This window comes from Engraulis encrasicolus, unplaced genomic scaffold (genome assembly GCF_034702125.1).
Source record: "Engraulis encrasicolus isolate BLACKSEA-1 unplaced genomic scaffold, IST_EnEncr_1.0 scaffold_27_np1212, whole genome shotgun sequence".
In the NCBI taxonomy this organism is placed as follows: domain Eukaryota; kingdom Metazoa; phylum Chordata; class Actinopteri; order Clupeiformes; family Engraulidae; genus Engraulis; species Engraulis encrasicolus.
This window is the reverse complement of record NW_026945566.1, coordinates 2,188,134-2,212,716: the sequence shown is the minus strand read 5'-3', so window position 1 is coordinate 2,212,716 and position 24,583 is coordinate 2,188,134. Positions and strand designations below refer to the sequence as shown.

Below are 24,583 nucleotides of genomic sequence, written 5' to 3'. Positions count from 1 at the left end.
AGTCTGTACACTTGAAATCCTGTGTGTGTGTGTGTGTGTGTGTGTGTGTGTGTGAATTTTATTCCATGTCAGAACTACACTTTTTTGTATGTGTTTTATTCAGTGGCAGAATGTTTCGAAATGCAGTTCTTGTTAAATTCATCATTATGGACAAGAGTGTGCGGTATCTTCCCTCTGAAGTGAACAAGTACCCGCTACCTGCACCTCGAAACCTCTGGTGTGCGTTGGTTTCCTCCTCCAAAAATTTAAATGCAGTTCTGCCATGGAATAAAATGCTCACCAAAATAAAGGATTTCAAGTGTATGGACTCCTCACTCTAAAACATGAACCAGCCTTTGCCCTTCACCTTCACCTTAATCTGGGATTGTGCACAATCTTCCTTTTCAACTTTATTTATTGTTGGCAATATGAGACTTGATGCTACTATTTGTTTTTGTTTGCGTAATGCAGTATTGCAAAATGAACGTGGAATGCATAAAATATTTATTTTTAGGTAAAAAAAAGATTTACTATTAATAACAAATATCTAACAAATGCACTGTTTTATTTATTTAATTTATTTTCCTTGACATGGATTTTTTTGAGTGAATTATGTATACCTTCTAAAATGATTCCTGTTTGCGCAGAAGTAACTTAACCTATGTGTAGCTGTGCTGCACATTGGTGAGGCAAATAGCATGTATTTGAAAATGTTCATTTGTGTTTTGTTTTTCATAATTTATCTATTTGTATGATTTCCTGAGAGGCAATAAAACCATGTTAACCATAATTCTGCATTCAATGAGTTTCTCCTAATAAAGACTAGGCCCATCCAACCTGGTATCAGATTAGTAATAATATCTGATACAAGTATTTAATAAATAACACCCGAGCATTCTTCTTTATGGCACTTTTTGAGATTTTTTTGTTTTGTTTTGCATCAGGTTCAAGTTTGATACCATATGCTCCCTGAGTGATCTTTTTTCCAGAACATACAGAAAGTGCATTGCTCCATCTAGTGGCTGAATGTTGCCATTTCGACCAGGCTGTCAGCTCCCCTCAATCCCCCTCCCCCTTCTGTCAAGGGCTTTCAAACCACTCCCTCGTATCACATGACCACTTCCTGAAAAACAAAGCTGACTACACTCGTTCTCATGCGACAGTTTTAAATTAAATCACCTACCACAACACTCGCGAACACGTTGGATTACGTAAGAATGGCACAAGCTGGCGTTTTTCTCGAGCACGACCAGTTTAACTGTTCAATATGTCTGGATGTGCTCAAGGACCCCGTTACTATACCGTGTGGCCATAGTTATTGTAAAGGCTGTATCTCGGGTTATTGGGACCAAGATGAATACATCTCACTGTACGGCTGCCCTCAGTGTAGGCAAACATTTTCGCCAAGGCCTCTACTGGGCAGGAACACCATGCTGGCTGATGTCGTGGAGAAACTGAAGAAGACGGGACTTCAGACCGTTCCGTCTGACGACTCTTTGGCCGAAGCTGGAGATGTGGAATGCGACGTTTGCACAGGACGCAAAAACAAGGCTGTCAGGTCCTGTTTGGTGTGCCTGGCCTCCTACTGCGAGTCGCACGTTCAACCCCACTACGAGTCTCAGGCCTTCAAGCGGCACAAGCTTGTCGCACCCTTCGGCACGATACAAGAGAAGCTGTGCTCTCGCCACGACAAGCTGCTGGAGGTGTTTTGTCGCACCGACCAGCGGTGCATATGCTCCCTATGCCTTACCGACGAACACAAAGGCCATGACGCCGTGCTGGCTGCAGGGGAAATCACAGAAAAGAAGGTGAGTGGGACTGTGTTGGGATGGGCATGTATGGGCATCACACGTGACAAAGAAGACGACGTTTGTTTATGTTTGTAAGCGGCATGAAGTGTAAGATTATTTGTTTTGGACATTTACAGAGTGAGGTCGGGGAACTGCAGAGAAAATCTCAGCAAGTCATTCAGGAGAGGGAGAGAGAGCTGGAACAGCTGAAACAGTCCATGACTTCACTCACAGTAAGTTAAGTGTTCTCCACCACACACCTACTTGCCTTTTGATCACTGACAGCTTACTGTTACACCTCCTCATCAATCAAGGCTTTGTGTATGTAGTAAGTGTGGCAACTCTACCATGCTGCTGATTGGCTAGAGCTTGTGGATTATTTATTTTGCCCATGCGCAACATTTCCAAATCAGCTGCCAGGCTTCCTTTTGCTAGTCACAAATCCTGATGGCATGGTGCTGAAATCTAACGTGAGATCCTGTATTAGTTTACAACTTATCCCTGATTAAACACCTCTGATTTCCTAGGCGCAATGGGTTTACAACTGTGCTATTACTGCCATGGTATTACTTCTAGGCCACTAGTAGTTACTTAACTTGCACCAGCCGTATGCCGTAGCCTAGTTCTAGTTATACCAAAAGATTCTCTATTCTATTGCATTGAGATTGTCTCTGGTTATAGGCCTACTGGTGCAGGAGCAGCTGCCTTCCATGCTTGTTTACCAGTGAGGCTACAGCTGTTGGCCTGCAAGGATCCTTTTACCATGCATGAAATCGCAAGTAGCTTTCCAGACAGAGGGATGTAGTAGTAATCTTAGGACTGAATGGCTGACCTTTTCAACCAGCCACCTGCATGTTACCCAGTCCATTTCCCACCACCAATGTCTGTCTGTCTGCCGTTCTCTGTCTCTGTCTCTGTCTCTCTCTCTCTCTGTCTCTCTTTCTCTCTCTCTCTCTCTCTCTCTCTCTCTCTCTCTCTCTCTCTCTCTCTCTCTCTCTCTCTCTCTCTCAAGTTCAAGAAGCTTTATTGACATGACAAATAGGTGATTGCATTGACAAAGCACAATTTATAATAAACATGCATTCATTAATTTGTACAATTACACACAATAGCCTACATACCACCAGGAGTGTGCATGTGTATGTCTCTCTCTCACTAAAAGGCAGAGAATGCCTGTACATCAGCAACATCAGGTGCTGCACCAAACAGAAGATAATCAAAAGGAAATGATAAAGATCTGCAACAGCTCTGTTCTATGCCCCCAAAAGGTTTTAATGGGAACGAACGTTGTGTCTTTCACACAATCTTCCTCCTCCCCCTTTATCCCCAAAGGTGTAGGTTTGGCTTGGAAAGTGGTGGGGACATTAATGTGGCAAATTGTCTGGGGGCATTATGATTGTGAAAAAGTGGTGGGGACAAGCTACTCTTGTCTATTACAGGCGTGGGGAACCTATGTCTCGAGGGCCGTTTGTGGCCCTTGAGGTCGTTTTATCCGGCCCCCGATGTAGTTTTAATGTTGTGCAGCTTCACATGAAATATGACATATTTTGTTAAGGAAACATAGAAAATACATTTGCAATACAATTTAAGTTATATTCAGGGGGCCTAGAGAAGGTAAGGTCTGTTTTAAAGGTGTCTGCAATATAGGCCTAAAGTGCAGGGGAAAATCCTTGTTTGGGTTCATAATGCGGCCCTCGGATGAATTTGAAGTGGCCCTTTGAATGAAAAAGGTTCCCTACCCCTGGTCGATTAAGTGGTACGAACATGTCCCCACCATTCAAACCTAAAATTACATGATCATACTCAGATTCTATTTGTCTAAAATATCTTCACTATGCTCTTAGCATTAATCTTCCTTGGTAAAGAAAGAATACTGACAGCAAAACTGTGGCTGATAGAAAGGCTGACTGGCTAGTGACTCCCAGTGGAAAACCACTAGCCACATAGGCCAGTGAGCAATCAAGTTCATGTGAAAGCGTGAAAGTCCACCTGGGAAACTCCAACTCCCATTGTCATTGTGACACAGCACCCCACAGCACACAAGTGGTCACTGCACACTGCACACAACGAAATTGCATTTTATGCCTCACCCGTGCAAGGGGGCAGCCCCCAGGGGCACCCCAAGGGAGCAGTGCGGCGGGACGGTACCATGCTCAGGGTACCTCAGTCATGGAGGAGGATGGAGGAGAGCACTGGTTAATTACTCCCCCCACCAACCTGGCGGGTCGGGAGTTGAACCGTCAACCTTTGGGCTACAAGTCTGACGCCCTAATCGCTTACCCATGAGTGTCCTGTCTCACACCCTTTCTCCTCCTCCTCCCTTACCCCCTTCTCCAGCTCTCCTCTCAGTCGGCGCTGGTTCAGAGCGAGCGGATCTTCTCGGAGCTGACGGCCTCCATGGCCAAGCGTCAGGGGGAGGTGACGGAGCTGATCCGGGCGCAGGAGCGGGCGGCCATGGGCCAGGCGGAGGGCTGCGTGCGGCAGCTGGAGCAGGAGCTGGCCCACCTGAGGAAGAGGGACACCGAGCTGCTCCGCCTCCTGCAGACCGACGACCACGTCAACTTCCTGCAGGTAAGGCCTGTTAAACATGTCAACTTCCTGCAGGTAAGGCCTGTTACACATGTCAACTTCCTGCAGGTAAGGCCTGTTAAACATGTCAACTTCCTGCAGGTAAGGCCTGTTACACATGTCAACTTCCTGCAGGTAAGGCCTGTTACACATGTCAACTTCCTGCAGGTAAGGCCTGTTACACATGTCAACTTCCTGCAGGTAAGGGCGGGCACACATGTCAACTTCCTGCAGGTAAGGCCTGTTACACATGTCAACTTCCTGCAGGTAAGGGCGGGCACACATGTCAACTTCCTGCAGGTAAGGGCGGGCACACATGTCAACTTCCTGCAGGTAAGGGCGGGCACACATGTCAACTTCCTGCAGGTAAGGGCGGGCACACATGTCAACTTCCTGCAGGTAAGGGCGGGCACACATGTCAACTTCCTGCAGGTAAGGACTGGTACTAGGGCTGTAATGATATTGTATCGAGAAATCGTGGCACTGAGTCACAATACTGCATCGTGATGCAAGAAGGTGTGATAAGCCCTTTCAAAGTTCTGTACCCTTAAGTCCAGAAAACAACCACATGATATGATATGGTGCGTCCAAGCTTCAGATCGCCATCACTGTTATTTTTAAACGTTTTTGGAAAACGAATCATGGGGTGTATCGAACCATAGGTCAAAAATCAGGATACTAACCGAATCGGGAGTTGAGTGGGTTGTTACAGCCCTAGCTGTCGCACATTAACACCTTTGCACAGAGCTTATGTTATAACCTTACAGCCACCACAATTACAATGAGCAAGTCTTAATCAGTTACATAAGGCTTTCAGTAATGTCATAGCAGTGTTATTAGCGTGTGGTTGAGTATTTTCAGCTGTTCGCTGGACCCATCAGAGTCAATGATATGCAGTATGCTAGCTTGGAGGTAAAAGTTGCACTGCCAGACTCGGAGAATGTCTGGAAGTACAGGAGAAAAATTCTCTCGTTTAACTGAAGTAGAGGTGTAAAACGATCTTATTTCCAGAAATGGCACAGTATCGCCTTAAGGCATCTGCTTACCTGACGGTATGTTAAAACTTTGATGATGACGAATGTATGGTGAAGCATAGTCACATTGGGATTTGGGGAGAGGCTTAAAGGGTACGCAAGGTGTAACAAAAGGTTAGGAAATGCTGCATTAAGGTACCCGTTTACCTGGCAACTACATCAGCTTCATGCAGGTACAGTATGGGTTATTAATGCACCTGTCATGCTGATGACCATGTCAGCTACAGCTGCAGGTAAAGGTGAGCTCATGTTCAGCCTTAGCCATTAACTACTGTGAAGTGAACTATTGATTGAGACACCTTTTTGGTTTTAAAACCTATGATGGGTCATATTGAGTAAAAAAAAAAAAAAACGAACCCCTCTTTGCAACTGCACTTGTTGTTCTGTATCTCCTGTGCACTTTGTATTTGCTTGTGATGTTGGCTTGATTATGTCCTCTTTTGAAAGTCGTTTTGGTTATAAAGCGTCTGCCAAATGCAATATAATGTAATGTAATGTAATGTAATATGCCGTACAGAGCCTCAACTTTCTCCTGTATGTGTAACGGATGCCAGGTAGCAGAGTTCGGCGTTAGTAAACCTCCCGAAGCCTCTGAAGCTTCATAAGGTCTCTGTAGCGCAGAACTATCGGTCTGGACCATTGATGTAAATATAAGGTCAGGGGTCTGGAGTTCAGCTGTGCGCTCCCATCCCCAAACTGGAGCATCGACTGGTAGGTGGCGGTTGTGTAGCCAGGCCACGCCCTCCTAGTGACGCAATACCTTCTGCGTTCCTTCCAGTCGGGCCAAGAGCAATGCAAATATCGTTTCTAATCTCCCGAAAAATCGGGAACTTCAACCACTTTGTCTGACACTAGTCAACCAGTAGCAAACCTAGGGAGGCATGCCATGCCGTTTGGGAAACATTAATTGTTATGCTCTGGGTCAGACCAAGTTTCGAAGAGATTTGAAAGTCGATGATAATCAGGCTAGTGGGTTTGAGCCCCAAGTGGCGAACTAGCGCAGATGACCTCAGTTCCACATGTTAACTATGTAGCTGCATTGCTGTCATGCTAACTATTACATTTGAAGTGAGAGCTGTAGGGACTACACCAGCTGCAGATACCAACAAGTTTCACCGGCTGTATAGGGTGCTGATAGGCATAACTAGTGTGGTAGAGTTTCGAGACAGTTCAAAGTAATCCTTTCCTAATTTTTTTGCCTTTTTCTTCTCCCTTCGTCTGGTTCCAGAGCTGCCAGTCACTGGGTGCTCAGCCCGAGCGCGAGTACGTGCCAAACATCCGAGCGGACCCCAACTTCGCCTGCGTCATCGCCGCTGTCACAGAGTTTCAGGCACTGCTGGAGGATGTGTGCCAGGGAGGATTCTTCAACATCTCTGAAAAAGGTGAACTCAGACAGACAGACAGACTGTACCCAGAGCTACGGAAAACGTATCTGTCTCACTCACTCACTCATTCACTCACTCACTCACTCGCGCGCTCGCGCACACACACACACACACACACACACACAAACTCACTCACTCATACCAGGGCTTAATATTGGCACCTGCCAACCAGCCAAATGCTGGTAAAACGTGGCTATGACTAGTAACAATTTCAGTCTCAGTAGACACTTTGATAGGTAACTTGTTCTTTGATTTGACAAATCACAGTTGTTGCATCAATTGTTTGTATTTAAATGCAAGACTATTCTAAAGACAAAAACTGACAGCAAACCTATGGCTAGCAGAAAGACTAACTAAAGTTAACGTTAACACACACACACCCACACACGCGCACACGCGCACACACACACACAGACACACACACACACACACACACACACACACACACACACACACACACACACACACACACACACACACCTCCCTTATTTACCTTTTATTTAAAAACAGATGGTAGGGACAGAGGGCTTGTCTAGTCTGCAGAGCAAGCACTAAACAGGTTGTGCCACAGAAACGTGCTCTTATACCAGACACGCTTACTCAGTAGGGGGTGTTTAAGGTGAGAGTTGGGGACAAGGGCGCGGTCGCAAGTCCTACAGTATAACAGGGGTGTCAAACTCATTTCAGTTCAGGGGCCACGTGTTCAATTTGACCTCAAGGCAGCCGGACCACTAGCGCAATTAAAAATATTGGAATGGCATTACTAGTCAATCATCTTGAGGGTTGTCACAAGCATTGTCATGCTTGTCACAAGCATAGGCGGTGGCAAGTGAAACTAGAAATGCATTCTCACAGAAAATGCTGGAAGCGGGCTTGCCTTTTGGGGCAGAGATGAAACAAAGTACTATTGAGAAAACAAAGCTAAAAGAAATCTTGGAAAAACTCCATCCACCCAGTCAGAAGTTATGGGCCAAACAATTCAGCCATCTTGGATTCAGCCATCTTGAAAGTGTTGTAGCTCTGCGTTTTGGGGATATACTAAATGACATACATGGTATTTTAAGTTGGCTAAGGAACACTGCAGATGATATAATTTTGAAAATCAACATGGCTTCGAGCGGGATTAGAACTCACAACCTCCATATCTGTAATCCAACCCCTTTGCCATTGATATTAAATGACATACAATACATGATATTTGAAGTTGGCTAAGGAACACTGCATATGATATCATTTTGAAAATCAACATGGCTTCGACTGGGGTTCGAACCTCCAACCCCCATATCCCTAATTCAGCACATTTGCCATTCATACTAAATGACATACATGGCATTTTAAGTTGGCCAAGGAACACTGCATATGATATAATTTTGAAAATCAACATGGCTTTGACTGGGTTTCGAACCCCCAACCTCAATATCTGTAATTCAGCACATTTGCCATCCATACTAAATGATATACATGGCATTTTAAGTCGGCCAAGGAACGCTGCATATGATATAATTTAGAAAATCAACATGGCTTTGGGTGGGATTCGAACCCTCAACCTCCATATCTCTAATGCAGCGGCATGCATTACCACTAAGCCAAGCAGCTAATTGTCATGCATAGTCCAGCAAGACTATATTACATTGCATTGCAGAGCTGAACAATAGACCTGCTCGTTAAGAATAGAATCTTGAGACAGTGACAGTTGAAATGGAACCCTTCACTGGCTGCACCTGTTGTGATTGACTGAAAGACAGTTAGTATTGAGCTCTAAACTGGGGAGAAAATGAGAATGAGTTTTTTGTCTTTACAACATCGTTGTAAAAAAACTAAAAGGAGTTGGCACGTGTCCTTTTCACAGATCGGAGTCATGCTTGTGATCTCTCTAACAGTCTTTGAATGAAGTTTATAGGTTAATTTTTTCAGGCACAAATGGACCTCCGTGTGGGACATGCGCTGATCTCTTGAAAAATGCACTTTTCGAAAGACTGGGATTCTCCATAGAGCCAGGCCTGTTTTTTTTACAAACCTGCCATTTAAAAAGTATTGGGAGTTGGGAGATGAAACTTTGACAATTTGGAGACATCCCATAGAGCTCGCTAATAACGCGTCAACTAAACTTCTAGGTGAAAGTGTTGATGTTTTATGACCGAAAAAGCCTCCTACACTCTAATCTCTAGAGTGGCGGAACTGTCGTTCATGAAGGTTCCACCATGGTTTTGAATGGGGACCCAGGCTTTCACAAAATCGCCAAAAACGGGAAAACGACAAGAGACAGGGAAAAGCCTATTAGTATACGCGATCTCCAAGCCGAGCCGGTCGTTTTAGTGTTTGAACGGTGTCTCTATCTCGAAAGGCCTAGGAGGACATCCATTTTCTATTTTTACTGCCCCTGCACAAGACCAAGCTATAATAATAATAAAAGAAACAGGACTTAGAGATTACTATAAACGGGCCTTGCTCTGCAAGGGCCATGCTCTGCATGCCCCGCTTAAAAAAGGCGAATTCATTCCCAACTATTGAAAACTTGAAAACACCTGCAGATTAGAATCTTTGTTATGGGGATTTATTTCTTTTTGGAAATTCTTAGTTTTTTCCCCCCTACAAGTGTGGGGCAATCTGGCAGGCCACATGCTACCCCCGAGCCTTATGTTTGACACCCCTGCCATATAAGTTCTGCTGCCTCACAATATGTACTGTTCCACCAGTGGAACGCTGTAATAGTCAGTGAAAAGATTTTACTACCATAGTACTACACTACTACGACATTACACAGAGCCTTAAGAACGCAATACAATATAAGTCGGTTATTGCTATTCTGGTAACAGAAAATGTATTTAAAAAATGTGTCAAATGTTTGCGTCTGTTGCAGTTAATGGTGTTGCAGTTCTTGAGGATCCAAAGCCAAGGGCAGAACCAGAGCAAGCACCTGGTGAGTTCACATTATCGGCCTTCGCAATGGAATTCTCTTTTCTGATTGGCTGATGGGGTGACCATTAATTCTGTGGAATCGGTCAAGCGTCTCGAATATGTGCAAGTTGGACACGCAATAGAATCTTTGTGTGGAATGCAGACGATATCTAAGGGATAACACTGTAGGAATCATGCACATTGATCGATGGAAAATTAAATAATCACACCGTTAGCATTTCAAACGAAGATTCTAGGTGCGTCCAACTTAAACACTTAATCATGTCCAAGAGCAACTATCTTGCTCACTAGATTTTGGTGCAGTTGGCATGGTTCCTACAACTTTACAGACAGTAATAGATTTTTAAAAAATGCAATACCTTAACGGCAGATAAACAGGATGATGGCCTTCGAGGTCGACCGGTTCAATAAAGGTAATGGCTTGGCGTTGCTGCATACGTCGCCAGAGTTTTTAGCCCCCGTCTTGCCATTAACTTAGTGGAACCAGTCACCTCGTCTGGCGTTATCCCTTACTTAAAGTGAGACTGTCCCATTTTTGGAAATAAGCTTATTTTACACCTCCCCTCGAGTTAAATAATAGGATTTTACCGTTGTCCTGTACTTTCAACCGTTTTATAGCTATGGCAGAGCAAATTTTACCTCCAAGCTAGCAGTTAACATTGAGTCCTATGAGACCAGTTAGCCGCCAGCTGGTCTCATAGGACTCAATGTTAACTGCTAGCATGAAGGTAAAATACGCACTGCCATACCAGAGAACGGTTGAAAGTACAGGAGAACGATAAAACCCTATTATTTAACTCAAGGGGAGGTGTAAAATAAGCTTATTTCCAAAAATGGGACAATTCCCACGCTCCTTGTGACCTGCAGTGATTGTATTGTATTGTATTGTATTGTATTGTGATTTAATTGTTTTCTCTCACTAGTTTCCTTAAAAACGTACGTCTCATGAGGGCATGCATGAAGATGATACTAAATCTGTATCTCTGTTTTTCCCTCTCTCAGCCCACCCCAGTCCTTCAGAGCCCGCTCCCCAGGCTGCGTTTGGCCTGAGCGCTCCTGCTCCTACCACATTCGGGGTCCCAGTGCCCACTTTCGGTGGCTTCGCCTTCTCAACATTCGGTAAGCTGCTGCTGTTCATGGGTGCTTTATTGCTTTTTCCATCTGTTTTTAAAGTGGAATTAAGTTTTATTCAGAATGAAAGTGAGTTAATTCCGAATTAAATTTCTCATGTAAACGAGGTGGTTCACACACCGGTGGCAGTGGCTGGAGCAATTTTGGGGTTAAGTATCTTGCTCAGGGACACATCGATGGGGTCAGGCAGAGCGGGGCTCGAACCTGCAAACTTCTGGTTCCCAAACAGGCTCCTCTACTCCCTCAGCCACCACTGCCCGCGACAAAGGACAATGTAATTGTTCACTACACTATGCATGTCTGTAGAAACATGCTCTCCTTCCTCTGGGGTTTTCATACATCTTGGTCTTAAATGTAGTTGCTGTTAGACTTGGTTACACTTCATTTTAATGTCCCTGCTCCCTGCTACTGTTTGCTACATTTTGGGTAGTTTCACAAAGTCTGAGCATGTAGCATTAATCAAATCAAATTTTGTCAACATGTAAATATCTATCTACACTGTACATCTAACCTTAACGTAACGGTCCAAGTAAATAATTTATTTACTTGGACCGTTACGTTAAGGTTAGATGTACAGTGTAGATAGATATTTACATGTTGACAAAATTTGATTTGATTCAGACAATTTGGATACTAAAAAAGAAACACTAAAAGTAACAAAAATGAGGCGCACACGAGGCCTGTGCCGAAAACTGTATATTGTAGCCGAAAAAGTAAGAAAAGAAGTCAGTGGATAAAACTACAGCAGTTTTGGTTTGATGCTAAATAAGAAACCTTGAGACCATTTTTTTCACACTTAGCTCAATTTCTTCAATGTCACTCTCTCTCTATTTTGGTCATTTTGGGAAGGGTGCGCACATCCAAAATCACTTGTTGCCAGGGGAGGTTCTAGGCAGCGCCCCATGCCCCATGGGGCAATTTTGTTTGCAGTACAGACGCTGGCACATGAGACACAGACAGGTATAACAAGCAACAGACAACAACAAAAACAAAACAGACAGGAAAGACAGACCTGCATACACTATACTATACACCAAAGCTGATGGCTAGATTAAGACATCACCTCGTTAAGTGCCTTAATAGCTTGAGGGATAAAAGAAAACCTTGACCTGTTTTTAGACAGGAAGGGGGGACAAAAGCGGCGTCCAGATGGCAGGAGTTGCAGACCGAGCTACCTTCTTAAACTCTCTCCTTCTATCTTCCCAGGTTCAAGGCCCTCTGGCTCGTCCAGACTGCGAGTTCAACAGCGAAGGCGACGGAGGTAACCAGGACAGGAGTACAACCAACCGGATGGCTGCCAAACTGTATAATTTTATTAGCCGCTACGTCGGCCGCATGTTTACTTTCAATAAGTAAAAAAATAATACTAATTTAAAAAGATAAGCATAACAAGTCCCAGTATTAACATACTGAGGTTTTGTTTCTGAGGTTCCGTTTTCCTGATCATACAGATTTTTTTTTTTGCACCACCTTGATACCTTTTATTTCATTTATTGTTCTAATATTATATTATTATATATACAATAATAATATAATATGATATTATTATATGTATAAAACACAGAAAGTGTTAAAAAATGCTAACATGGAGCTTTACGGACATTTTCTGTGATGTCCACCATGCCCTGCTTTGCACAATCATGATGAACAGATACATTGTGTAGTTCTGTAGAGTCATTGGTGCTGTTTGCGTTGCATTGCTGCTAGATAAGAAACTTGCAAATGTAAAGATACAAAACATAGTTAACGCCAGGGACACATGTAGACGAAATGAGCGAAGCGAAGAGACGCGGAATTCAGTATTCAGTATTCCATTCTGATAGCTTAACGATCAACAAGGTCGTAGCTGCGAATCAGAATGATTAAAACGTTTGTTACCGATTTGATCGGCCATTGCAGGCGAAATCTGCAACTTATTTGCATAATATTTAACTTTGCATAATATTTTTGCTTCGCTTCGGCCCTGTGCGCTTGCCTTCGGCCCACCCGCATAGAATGGAGAATTTCGCTTTGCTTTTCAAATTCGCCGGCATGTGTCTCTAGCATAAGCCTTTTCAAAAGAGCATTGAATTTTAGGTTTTATTTCCTAAAGGAAAGTGTTAAAAGAGATAGCATTTTTTTGGTGAAACTTTGTTTGTTTTTAAATAATGAAATGAAAAGTTTATTTTAAATAAACATTTAAGGATGTGAATACTGTGTGAATACAGTTCTACACACACACACTCTCTCTCTCACACACACACACACACACACACACGTAATTTCAGGGAGATGGATAACGACTGAATCAAGTGAATTGGCCTGAATATAGTGAGACCGTCTTGCTTGATGATTGAATACTACAGATAAGTGGAGGCCTAACCAGACAGTGGCAGAAGAGCAAAGGAAATTATTCATAACCTATATATAATATTCAAGAAATTAATAATATATAGGCCATCATATTCATTACTTACATTTTCATTACAAGATATGCAAGGAAAGAGCAATGTTCATTTGAGCACTACACCCACACTTGATTCTACTAGCCTCAAAGGCAGAGTGCAGTAACTAATAACATTGAAACTGAGAGGAATGCCTTCAAGGTTGTTGAGGAACCCAGTCTAGAGAGCACATATGATAATGGTGCTGCTCATTTGTGTATATTTATATGTGCATTATTTGGTTTTATATATAAGATTTAAGGGTAACGCGTTACAATACCGCCCTATTCACAGCGTTATAAACACTTTATTAACATTTAATAACAATTAACATTTAACAAAGCATTTACAAATGTAAATGAATAATAACCAAACTATGACTGCACAGTGGAGTGGGAATCAACTTCTATTATGTGAGTTTTATGTGGTTTCATGCCTTCTGGTCTTTGGAGGAGAAACTTCCAGGACCGCTGCGACTGTGCTGTGTCTGCTGTGTTAGCATAGTATTTCTTGCCCATTTATAAATATTTGTAAACATTTTGTTGATAATTAGTTCATTATTTATAAAGTGTTTATAAAGCTGTGAATAGGACGTTATTGTAAAGTGTTACCGATTTAAGAGAGGTTTTAAAGTTTAGCAAAAGTGTGAACGTGTTGTTATTGCCTTTCAGCTTTGCAGGGCAAAAATTAACACAAGATAAATGGAGGTCATGGACCCATGGTGGGCGGCAAATCAATAGTTTAAACCACACATGGTGGATGGATGACTTCAGGGCTTATCTGAGACGGAAGTGAAACCATGCTATCTGTTCACCGAGCGTGAAAGTCAGGATAGTGACAGGTAGCGCAGCCCCATGATCATGTCCTTGCGGTGCACTCTGCACTGCTGGAAAAACAAACAAAAACATGTCCCATCTTTTGCGTATCAGAAAACAGGGGTCACAGAAACTTGTGTTGTTTGATGTTGTTGTTTGAACATAGTCTGGACTGGAATGGCAAAAAGACCCAAACACACACACACACCAATCAGACTTTTGTGTGTGGATAAACAAATATACTTCCATTCCAGGGCATCTGCCCCAGGGCCCACCTGTATTAGTGGTGGGGGCCCTATTATGACCTTAGCAGGACATATTTGGGGGTGGGGGTGGGCGTCCACTGATGCCACTGATGGCCACAGCTTGGCCTGCTGGGTTGACAGTACCTCTGAAGATAATATGGTATCTTCACATGCAGAGGACACCATGTTCTCTTTCTCTTTTTCCCCTTTCCCCTCCTTTCCCTTTCCCAAGCCTATGGCGTCTATTTGCATGACTGACCAATGTTTGTTGATGACTCCCTCCCTCCCTGCCCTACCTGTGTCTCCACGCCGAGCTCTCATTGGCTCCCTCCAGGCAACCTGCCCTGAAACCTGATCTTGACCCACCTGTGCTACTGTGGCAACACGCCTCTTTCCCACACAAACCGGCTTTTGTGTGTCCCCGTCTGATGTTATCAGTCACGCATGTGGTTCAGGGAGCGAGAGGGAGAGAGCTAAAGCGACAGTGTGTGTGAGTGTGAAGAGACAGTGTGTGTGAGTGTGAGTGTGAGTGTGAGTGCGAGGGCGAGAGCGAGAGTCATGGCGGCGACTAGCATTTCTGTGGAAGAGGACCAGTTCTGCTGCCCGGTGTGTCTGGACGTCCTCCGGGACCCCGTGACCACTCCCTGCGGCCACAGCTACTGCATGGAGTGCATCAAGAGCTACTGGAACAAGAGCGACGCCAAGGGAGTCTACAACTGCCCCCAGTGCCGCGAGGCCTTCTCCCCGAGGCCCGTGCTCGGACGCAACAACATCCTGGCCGAGGTGGTGGATAAATTGAAGAGGGCCGGGCTCCACCAGCAGGCCTCTTCGTCTCGTGCTGCCCAGGCCCTGGTGGAGGAGGTGGACTGCGATGTGTGCGGCCCCAAGAAGAAGAGCCGGGCGGTGGGGACGTGCCTGGTGTGCCTGGCCTCCTACTGCGAGAGCCACCTCAAGGCTCACCAGGACAGCAAGCGCGGACACAAGGTGATGGAGTGAAAACCCCTTTCTCTTATTTTAATGTGATGTTTCGGGCAGCATGTTGCCTGATGAAGGGCTTGCTGCCCAAAACGTGATGAAGGGCGTGCTGCCTGAAACATCACATTAAAATAAGAGAAACAGGAGCTTTGTGTTTCAGACTTAATTTCTTTTTTTTACATGTGACTGATAGTCCTGCACCCATTTTTGAGACGAATGTGCATGTTTTTTTTTCTTCTCTGTGTTGAACACAAGGTGGTGGAGGCCACGAAGCAGCCTCAGCGGCGACTCTGCGCGCAGCACAGGAAGCCTCTGGAGGTGTTCTGCCGCACGGACCACAAGTGCATCTGCTTCCAGTGCAAGGCAGAGGGCCACAAGGGCCACAGCGTGGTCTCGGCCAACGCAGAGCGAGTCGAGAGACAGGTACACAGATGATTTATTTATTTTCTCCTCCACCTAACTCTGTTATACCAGGGTGCATACAGATATTCCTAGGTTGAATTTACTACCTTTTACTACCTTTTTACTACCTCCAATTTTTTTTTTTACTACCATTACAACATCGATCTTAAACTGACTACAGAAATGAAATAGCTTTCCAAATCCTATTAATAACACAAATTAATAATGTTTTTATAATTTAACAAGTTCATCATTGAGTGTATGTGTTAGTACAAGTTATTGCAGGTATGTTTCAAACATTTCTCAACAATTCGCCATTTATAATGGTTAACTAATAGTGCAGTGCACTTTTAACAGAAGAAGTCAGCCTTCTCAGAGAGTAGGAGGAGAGAAAGTACCAGCAGTGCACCTTGAAGTGGATTCCTGCAGTCAATGTCCACCAGGGCTCTGCTAACTTTTTGCGCTGGTTGCACTGGTGCGTCTAAAAATTGTTTTCAGGTGCACCAGCACAAAATCTAGGTGCACCCAAATGCCCCCCAACACCTGTGTGTGAGAGTCTGTGCGTGTGTGTGTCTTTAGCAGAATCAGATAAAATACTACACAGGATATGACAAAAATGGCAGTCATTATAGTTATGGCAAAGTTTTCGTGATTTGGATAGGGAACACAGAATCCATAACCAGCCTTGAAAAACGCCTGCTGAACGCCTAAGCCAGGGATGTCAAACTGAAATCAAAATTAAAATAACTTAAAATTCATTATTTTTTAAAAGGGACTACAATTTCACATTAAAAAACACTCATATGGTAGCTAGATCGATAGATAAGTTGATTTTTGTTTGTTTAGGTGGAAACCGAGGTGAACTTGGATTTGCCCTTCCCCATTCTGGATCGCTCCGAATGATGATTGTGGCATCTTAGCAAGCGCTTCGAACAGAAGCGTCTGCGTCTCTCTATCGTCACACTCTCTCTCTGTCTCGGTGCATGAAGGATGCCTTGTCGACAGATAGTACGTCGCTATCAAAAACATCTGCGATTTCCCGGGAGACTTCGCGTGTCAACTCTTGACAGTGACTGAAACGGCCCATTCTTTGCGCTTGAACCTTCCGCGTGAATTCTATCAGTGGCCGCTGCTGTTTGCATTTCGTTTCCCTCGTTACCCTCTCGTCCGTTTCAAAACTCCCTGATTTGGTTGAGCACCACCTCGCTAGTCGTTAGCACATTATGAACTCGGGTAGTCGAACATGTTATTTTGAAAAGTCGGGCTGCCTATCAGCGCAAGGTGCAAGGGGTAGAAAGCCAGAGCAGCGGAGTTGAAGTTCCAAAAACTTTTTTTTATTTTTTGATGGGCTAATACCTACTAGCACAGAATGACTAATGGCCATTAAAATGGCGTTTAGCATTGTCAATTCAATTTGTTTTTGGCTGGATGCACCGGTGAAAAAACATTCAGCCTCGCGTTCTTTTACTCGACCGATTTGTTACATTTACCACCAATATTACGCACCATGTTACGCACCAATTTCCACCGCTTCTAACTTCATTGGTATTGTATGAACAACAGCTAATCTCACACAGACAGTCATCATGGAATTCATGAAATTATGTTTAGCAGACCTTTCACTGTTTCACATCCAACCAGTTTAGTCGCGTCTTGCAGAACGTAGGCTACAAAATGCCTAGCAGGCAGCTTCTGTGGCGCTGCTGATGTCTGACGCCTGTCAGTCAGCTGCTAGTTAACAACTACCGGTAGTATTAGCACAAAGCTAAATCAGTTCACCCAGCGTCCGTCCTTGCCGCTGCATAAAAATCAATTTGCCGAGATTTGAGATCATGGGCTAAAGGAATCCAACCAATTGGAAAACAAATAAGACCATGTTGTAGGGAGTCAGGGAAAATTACTACCAGTTGAGATGTGGCTTACTACCTTTTACTACCTTTTACTGGTCATTATTTTGGACTTTTTCATTTACTACCTTTTACTACTTTTTACTACCCCGCGGGCACCCTGTATACATATTCAAGTTCATTTTAGGTCAGGATCACATAAAAAAACGAATGGGAATACAGTTTGAAAGTTTTAGGGAGAAAAACTTTGGATTATTTGTATTCATACATACGCATTTGATCTTTTTTTCCTGTGCTGTACAAATGCACTCTTTGAGATGGAAAAACATTCAATTCTTGTCCTAACAAAGGCGAAGATGTGCAAACAAATGAACAATGGTCTTCTGCATGCCGGCCGTGAGTCGATCCCCCAGTGTTTGCAGTGTGCCGGACATTGCACAGGATAATGGCTTTGAATATTGCATTAGCTGCACACCCGTCACCGCGCCATTCGTGCCAGCAAAGTCATAACATTTTGACAGACAAAAGTCTTGCCAATAAATCATGTCCTACTTATTGTCTGGTATGGATTTCTCCCCTAACTCATTTAGGTATTCATAAGATCCTCTTGTTTTGACAATCTATCTCTCTATCCATCTCTCTGTTCCCTACCACCACTCCTGTGTATTCGATGCCATCCCTCAAACAGAAACAGCTGAAAGACGCGGGCAGGAGGTCAAGACAGGTCAACAAGGACCGAGAGAAAGAAATACGACACGTGGTCAAATACTTGAAGGTACAGAGGCACCTACAGTTATTCCTGACTCTAGTCTTAAGCACCATTAAAGGGGTATGCCACTATTTTGGGGCTTAATACAATTAAAATCGCTGGCCAGGGTTTATATAGGTGGTAAAGTGTCTTATTTTTCCATGTAAGCCGTTGTGTTGTTTTAAGACAAGTTAAAAGATGGAGCATGTCGCTAAGCTAGTGAAAGTCAATGGATCCGTGTAGCATGTAGCAATGCTACATGGATGCATTGACTTTCACTAGCTTAGCGACATACTCCCTCTTTTAACTTGTCTTAAAGCAAGACAACACTTTACCACCTTTATAAACCCCAGCCAACGATTTTAACTGTATTAAGCCCCAAAATAGTGGCATACCCCTTTAATTCTCACAACCTCCCTCCTACTCAGTACTCACAATATAGGTTTTTTTGCTCTCTGTTGAAGGTGTTATTTCCAGAGTTGATATCATATCTAAAGTGCATATTGTGGGAATGAAGAACTTATTTGTTTATCCCTACAATGTGTAATTGAGATATGATATCACCCTTACATAGTAAATAGATCATATTATTATTGTGATGAAGAACTTGTTTGTTTATCCCTATAATATGCACTTGAGGCATGATATCATCCTTACATAGTAAATAGATCATATTATTATTGTAACTGACGTTTAATGGTTTTAATTGTTGCTGTCATTTCTAAAATGTAAAATGTTTTGCAATACAAAACACAATTACTTACTATAAAACACAATATATTACATTATTATTATTTATATTTGTTGTTGTTGTTGTGATTGTTATTATCATTAATATTATACCCTACCCTGAGAAATATACACTCATAAAATCTGAAGAGTAGAGATGGGATTTATGGCTCTTTAACGGGATCCGGATCTTAGTGGCTCGTTCCTTTCAAAGAGCCGTTCAAAAAACTGGCTCTTTTGGCTCTTTTTAAAAAAAAAATTTCAGTGTTTAGAAAGTAATATTTTGACTCCACCTCAAGGCTATTTTATCCAAACAACAACTGATTATTCTCCTGCTTCTAAAGACCGTTTTTTCCACTCTTTAAGGCAAACAATTGTGTTTTTTCCAAAATTAAATTACTCTGGTCGAGGTCACATGCTTAAAATTAATGAAAAATGAACGAAATAACGGTCGAGTGGCTCCCCCAGCTATGATCCGGTTCCCATCGTTCACTTCAGGGAGCCGTTCAAAAGAACCGGCTCGTTCATGAACGACACACCTCTACTGAAGAGGGGCTGTGCCGAGGCCTAACGGTGGGGGCTGGGTTGCTGCGCCAACGTCAACGTCATTTGCCGATCCTTCCCTGTCTCTCTCTCCCCACTCGTTTCCTGTCTCTACTCCACTGCCCTGCCAAAAACAGGGGCAGAGAAGCCTTAAAAAAAGAATGTATATTAAAAAAAAAAAAAAAACAATCTGAAGATGTAGTAGTAGTAGCAGCAGCAGTAATAGTAAAAGTAAAAGTAACTACCAAATAGTGTTAACCATCAATAGTAGTAACGAATCACACCTCCCACGGCAGCAATCCGCAGAGGCAGCTCTGGAGGACAGCGAGCGCATCTTCTCCAGGCTGGCGCGCACCGTGGAGCGCAAGCGTGTGGAGGTGAGGGAGATGATCCGGGCCCAGGAGAAGGAGGCGCTGGGCCAGGCAGACAGCATCCTGCAGGCCCTAGACCAGCACATCACCAGCCTCACCGTACGGGATTGCCAGCTGGACCGCCTGGCGCAGACCGACGACCACATACACTTCCTGCAGGTAAGTGAGCTGGGAAGCCGATATTAGGGGAGAAACGGGTCAGTTGTGCCGACCAGGGCCCAGTGAGAGACGGGGCACCCACTAGATTTGGGCCCCAATTTACATGTCCTGCATGTCCTGGGTGGAGGGCTCCTTTCGAATTACTTTGTCCAGGGTCCGCCTACAGCTGGCAGTAGTACTGCAGGTGAGTGGACAGTGTATTACAGGGCAGTGTATTAATTAAGCACATCGCTGACCTCACTGTACGGGACTGCCAGCTGGACCGCCTGGCGCTGACCGACGACCACATACACTTCCTGCAGGTGAGGGAGCAGGGAAGCCGGTCGAAGGAGACAGGTCTATCTACTCTGCACACTGCCAATAAGCTACAAGAAATAAACTTAGGACAGGAGAGGACAGGAGAGGACAGGAGCCGGATTGAGTGGGACTCCTTGAGTGCGTCTTAATATGCGACCTTGCCCCCTCCACTTGCACTTGTCTCCTCGTCCCGTACCGCCTCCTGGCCCCTCCTCCGTGGAGAAAAAAAAAGTTTCCCAGCTGTCAGCCTAGCCACAACAACTTTTGAGGGACTGTTTTTCATTCACCATCCCAATTGCAAATGAGAAAAAGACTCTACAATTGAGCTTTTGCAAGATATTGAAATATAATGCTGTTGTCAGTGATGTCATCATGACGAGAAGCAAGTGAAGTAGGCAAGTGGAGGAGGCAAGGTCGCATATTAAGACGCACTCTTTATGTGTGTTGTTGGAGGCATTCAAGATTCAAGAAGTTTGTTGCCATGTCAACCGTTTTTTTTCATGTATGTTTTGGGGGCTTTTTGGCCTTCATTATGACAGGACAGTATGAGAGGAGACAGGAAACGTTTGTGAGAGAGAGATGGGGTAGGGCTGGGAAATGACCCTGGCCGGACTCGAACCGGGGTCTCCAAGGGCAATGTACGTAAGCCCAAATATGTGCATGTCAACACAGTTGATAGGAATTGGTTGTGGCACATCCCAAACATCAAATACATATAATCGACAACGACACGCAACAGCAGAGCACAAAAATATGGACAGACAGCTCTGGGCACTGACTGAGGCATATACAGTGAACAGTGAACATTGGGTAGCCTCTTGGCCCCCTGGTATTCACTCATTTCTGAAAAAACTCAACTACATCATAACATTTCAATGACATTACAGAAAGCCTTAAAGTGATACTGTCCCATTTTTGGAAATAAGCTTATTTTAAATAATAGGCTTTTACCGTTCTCCTGTACTTTCAACCGTTCTCTGGGTAAGGCAGTGCAAATTTTACCTCCAAGCTAGCAGTTAACATGGAGACCTGGCGGCTGGCCAGCTGGCAGCTAACTGGTCTCATAGGACTCCATGTTAACTGCTAGCTTGGAACCCATTTACACACTGTGTTATTTGCTGTTACCAGAATGGCAATGACCAAGTCGTAGTGCATCACTAAAGGCCCTGTGTTATGTCATAGGAGTGTAGTACTACAGTAGTTCACTTTTTAATGACTATTACAGCGATTCACTGGTGGAACGGCGTGCATTATGGGGCTGCAACTTTGTCATTACAATTTTGGTGACAGTAAGGTTAGAGCATAGACTCTGCACTAAGGGCTCAAAGCAGCAGGGAGGTTGAGAGGGGTTTAGGTCCTGATGACTCACACAGATGGCCCTACAGGGCACAACGGCCCAGTTAGGGTTGGGCTCAAAATGTCTAAGAGGCTGGAGCATAGTAGTAGCATAGTAGTGAAATAATAATAATGTGTTGGGGGAATGGCTTTATTGATGCTAGTATGTGCTTTCAAATAAGAATTTATCTGGACCTACCGTGGCGCTAACGGTAGGGCACTCAACTGATGCATGTACGCAGCTGACCCGGCTTCGAGTCTGGCCCAGGTCCTTTGCCGACTCTTCCCTGTCTCTCTCTCCCCACTTGTTTTTTGCCCACGTCTTCACTGTCCTGTCTCAAATAAAGGCAAAAAAAATAAAATAATTTTGGGTGAGGAAAGGAAATATCAGAAGCCAGAGGTGCCTAATGACACACAAGACAGGCATGATGTGAGACTACTCCCTTTGAGCCTGAGAATTCTATAGCCATCACCATGTCAACCAAAACCAGCCTTGCTTTACTGTTTTTTAAGTGCCACAGGGCACGGCTTTCATTATTTGAAGATCACGAAAACAAGGTCTATTGTCCTGACTCGAGCCAAGCCAATGTGTATTTTGTTCCTGGACAGAAAAGCAGGTCACTACTGGAGGGAGTGTCAGATGCTGGGGATGTGCCTAGCCTTGATGTGCACCCCTTCTCGTCTCTGATGATCATGAGAAAGTCCTTTGGTGAGCTGAGGGACCGCCTGGATGATGCTCTCAAGAGGGAAATAGCCGGCATCTCTGATATAAGTGAGGGGTTTTTTTGGGTGACACTTCAAAATGCATAAGCCATGCTGTGTAGTAAAAATAGAACAGCAAGCATACAGTAACACCAGCTAGCACAATTTCAATTCTATTACTTTATGCAAGTTATTTTGGATAAACAGCTTAACATTTGGTGATTTTGAGACCCAACTTCTGGATGACTGTCTAACATGCAATGTAATTTCAGTTAACAAGGAAGAGGGCTCCTTATCATCCACAACCACATCGAAACCACCAACACTAAGAAGAGCTGACTCAGGTGCGTGAGAGTGCTGTGTTTTCAATTCAACTCTTGTGTGTGTGCGTGTGTAAGAGAGACAGACAGAAATGCCACTGTGGATCTTGGTGCTGTGTTTTGTCTGTGCCCGTCTCATTTGCCTAGTGCTAAGTCAACCATATGACGGTCCTGTCATCCCGTCTCTGTCCCTCATTGCAGTGGAAGATCTGCTCTCTCCAAACACCACTTCCTCCAAGACCAGACCAGAGCTGTTACAATGTAAGTGTTTTTCAGCGTGACTGGCAATTCCATTTTTACTTCTTCATTTTAACTTTTTACTCATTTCATTTTTAGTCATTTCTGTAATCTTTTTTTTTTTTTTATTTAAATCTTCACACATACAATAGATTGTATCCTGATGAACACTTTTAATTGCAACATCAAGACCTATTTTTATTTTTGAGTGAGTTAAGATAACGCAGAGCAGAGTCAACCTTTAATTGATTTCAGATGATCTTGGATGGAAACTTAAAAATCTAACAGGATGTAGCTTCTGTCAAGCCTATTGATACCATGAGACATTCACAATCACTGTCTTTATTATCAGATTTGGTGCTGGGACAGGTTGTCTGACCAAACAGTTTTATTATGTTCTTCAGCATATATTTCTTTTTCTGGTTGTATGTGTGATTAAATACTGACTATTTGAATTACTTGCAACAAAAGCTAATTTAACAACACTTCTTTTTTGCAATACTTCAACCGTCTCTACCATAATCCATTTCAAACAGCCCACTCATTTCTAACCCTGTGTGGCTGGCTACTTTCTGAAGGCCATTTTGTTTTGCATCCAGTATTGACTGCCCTCATCCCTTCTCCCTGCATCAACAGTTTGCTGCGAGATAACCCTTGACCCCAACACGGCCAACTCTTTCCTGGCGCTGCGCGAGGGGTTCCGGGAGGTGACTACGGGCCGGGAGCCACTGCCGTACCCCGACCACCCCGAGCGCTTCTCCTGCTGGGCCCAGCTGCTGTGCCGAGAGGGCCTGTCGGGCCGCTGCTACTGGGAGGTGGAGTGGAGGGGCGCGGGAGGGGTGTCCGTCGGGGTCGCCTATAAAAGCATCCGGCGGAACGTCAGCAGCACGGACGGCAAACTGGGACACAACAGCAAGTCCTGGAGCCTGGACTGCACAGACGCCGCGTGTTATTTTCAGCACCACAAGACGCGGCTGGACCTGCCGACGCCGCGGTCCAACCGGGTCGGGGTGTATCTGGACTACAGGGCGGGGTTGCTGGCGTTTTACAGCATCTCAGAGACGGCGTGTCTTCTGCATAAAGTGCAGACCACGTTCAGTCAGCCGCTGTACCCAGGGTTTTGGGTAGGACTGGGCACCACGCTGAAGATCTGCCCCTTTTTCAACTTCACCGCCTGAAATGTGCAACCTCAAACCAAGGCCAAAACGTACCAGTGCTGATATGTCTGTTACACAAACTTCTGTTTACACAATGTAATTATTGTAAATCTTTAAAAAAAAACAAAAAGAAAACAAACCTTGACTTAAAATGTTGTTTATCAAAGCAAGTTTTTGAGCATGCACATGATGACTGAAGTGAGCATTCCCATTCAGAGGTGTAAAGTAAAAAACAAACAAACAAACACCTTTCCTTCCAACACGGGTTAACTGAGTAATCAGTAGACCTGTGTGTCTTACAATCAGCCGGCTCAGCCCTGGTTGGATCAGGTTTGTGATGGGTCTTAATCGGGCTTTCAGTGTTTTTCAGTAACAGTCCATCCATCTCATTAGGTACAATGGAGTAACAGGTACATGTAATATGTGCTTACACCATGAATTTACTTTTGACACCTCTGTAATTCACTTTTTT

General features: G+C 44.1%; 3 protein-coding genes across 3 annotated transcripts in view; all 3 read left to right on the top strand.

Annotated features, from left to right (window-relative positions):
- si:ch73-52e5.2 (protein THEM6) overlaps positions 1-769 on the top strand; it is a 6,294-nt gene extending 5,525 nt beyond the window's left edge. Inside the window, exon 3 of the mRNA XM_063192987.1 lies at positions 1-769. This exon is cut by the window's left edge and continues 1,734 nt beyond it. The gene's annotated coding sequence lies outside the window, so the exon portion shown is untranslated.
- Positions 770-1,108: 339 nt separating this feature from the next.
- Positions 1,109-12,997, top strand: ftr67 (finTRIM family, member 67). The gene is made up of 7 exons (XM_063192980.1): positions 1,109-1,787; positions 1,907-2,002; positions 4,107-4,340; positions 6,600-6,753; positions 9,617-9,676; positions 10,678-10,794; positions 12,013-12,997. Exons 1-7 carry the CDS (start codon positions 1,197-1,199, stop codon positions 12,069-12,071), a joined length of 1,311 nt encoding a protein of 436 aa, XP_063049050.1. The 5' UTR covers positions 1,109-1,196; the 3' UTR covers positions 12,072-12,997.
- Positions 12,998-13,565: 568 nt separating this feature from the next.
- Positions 13,566-24,514, top strand: ftr87 (finTRIM family, member 87). The gene is made up of 9 exons (XM_063192989.1): positions 13,566-14,070; positions 14,728-15,273; positions 15,520-15,687; positions 18,202-18,288; positions 19,830-20,063; positions 22,305-22,467; positions 22,670-22,741; positions 22,919-22,978; positions 23,591-24,514. Exons 2-9 carry the CDS (start codon positions 14,848-14,850, stop codon positions 24,130-24,132), a joined length of 1,752 nt encoding a protein of 583 aa, XP_063049059.1. The 5' UTR covers positions 13,566-14,070; positions 14,728-14,847; the 3' UTR covers positions 24,133-24,514.
- Positions 24,515-24,583: the final 69 nt, after the last annotated feature.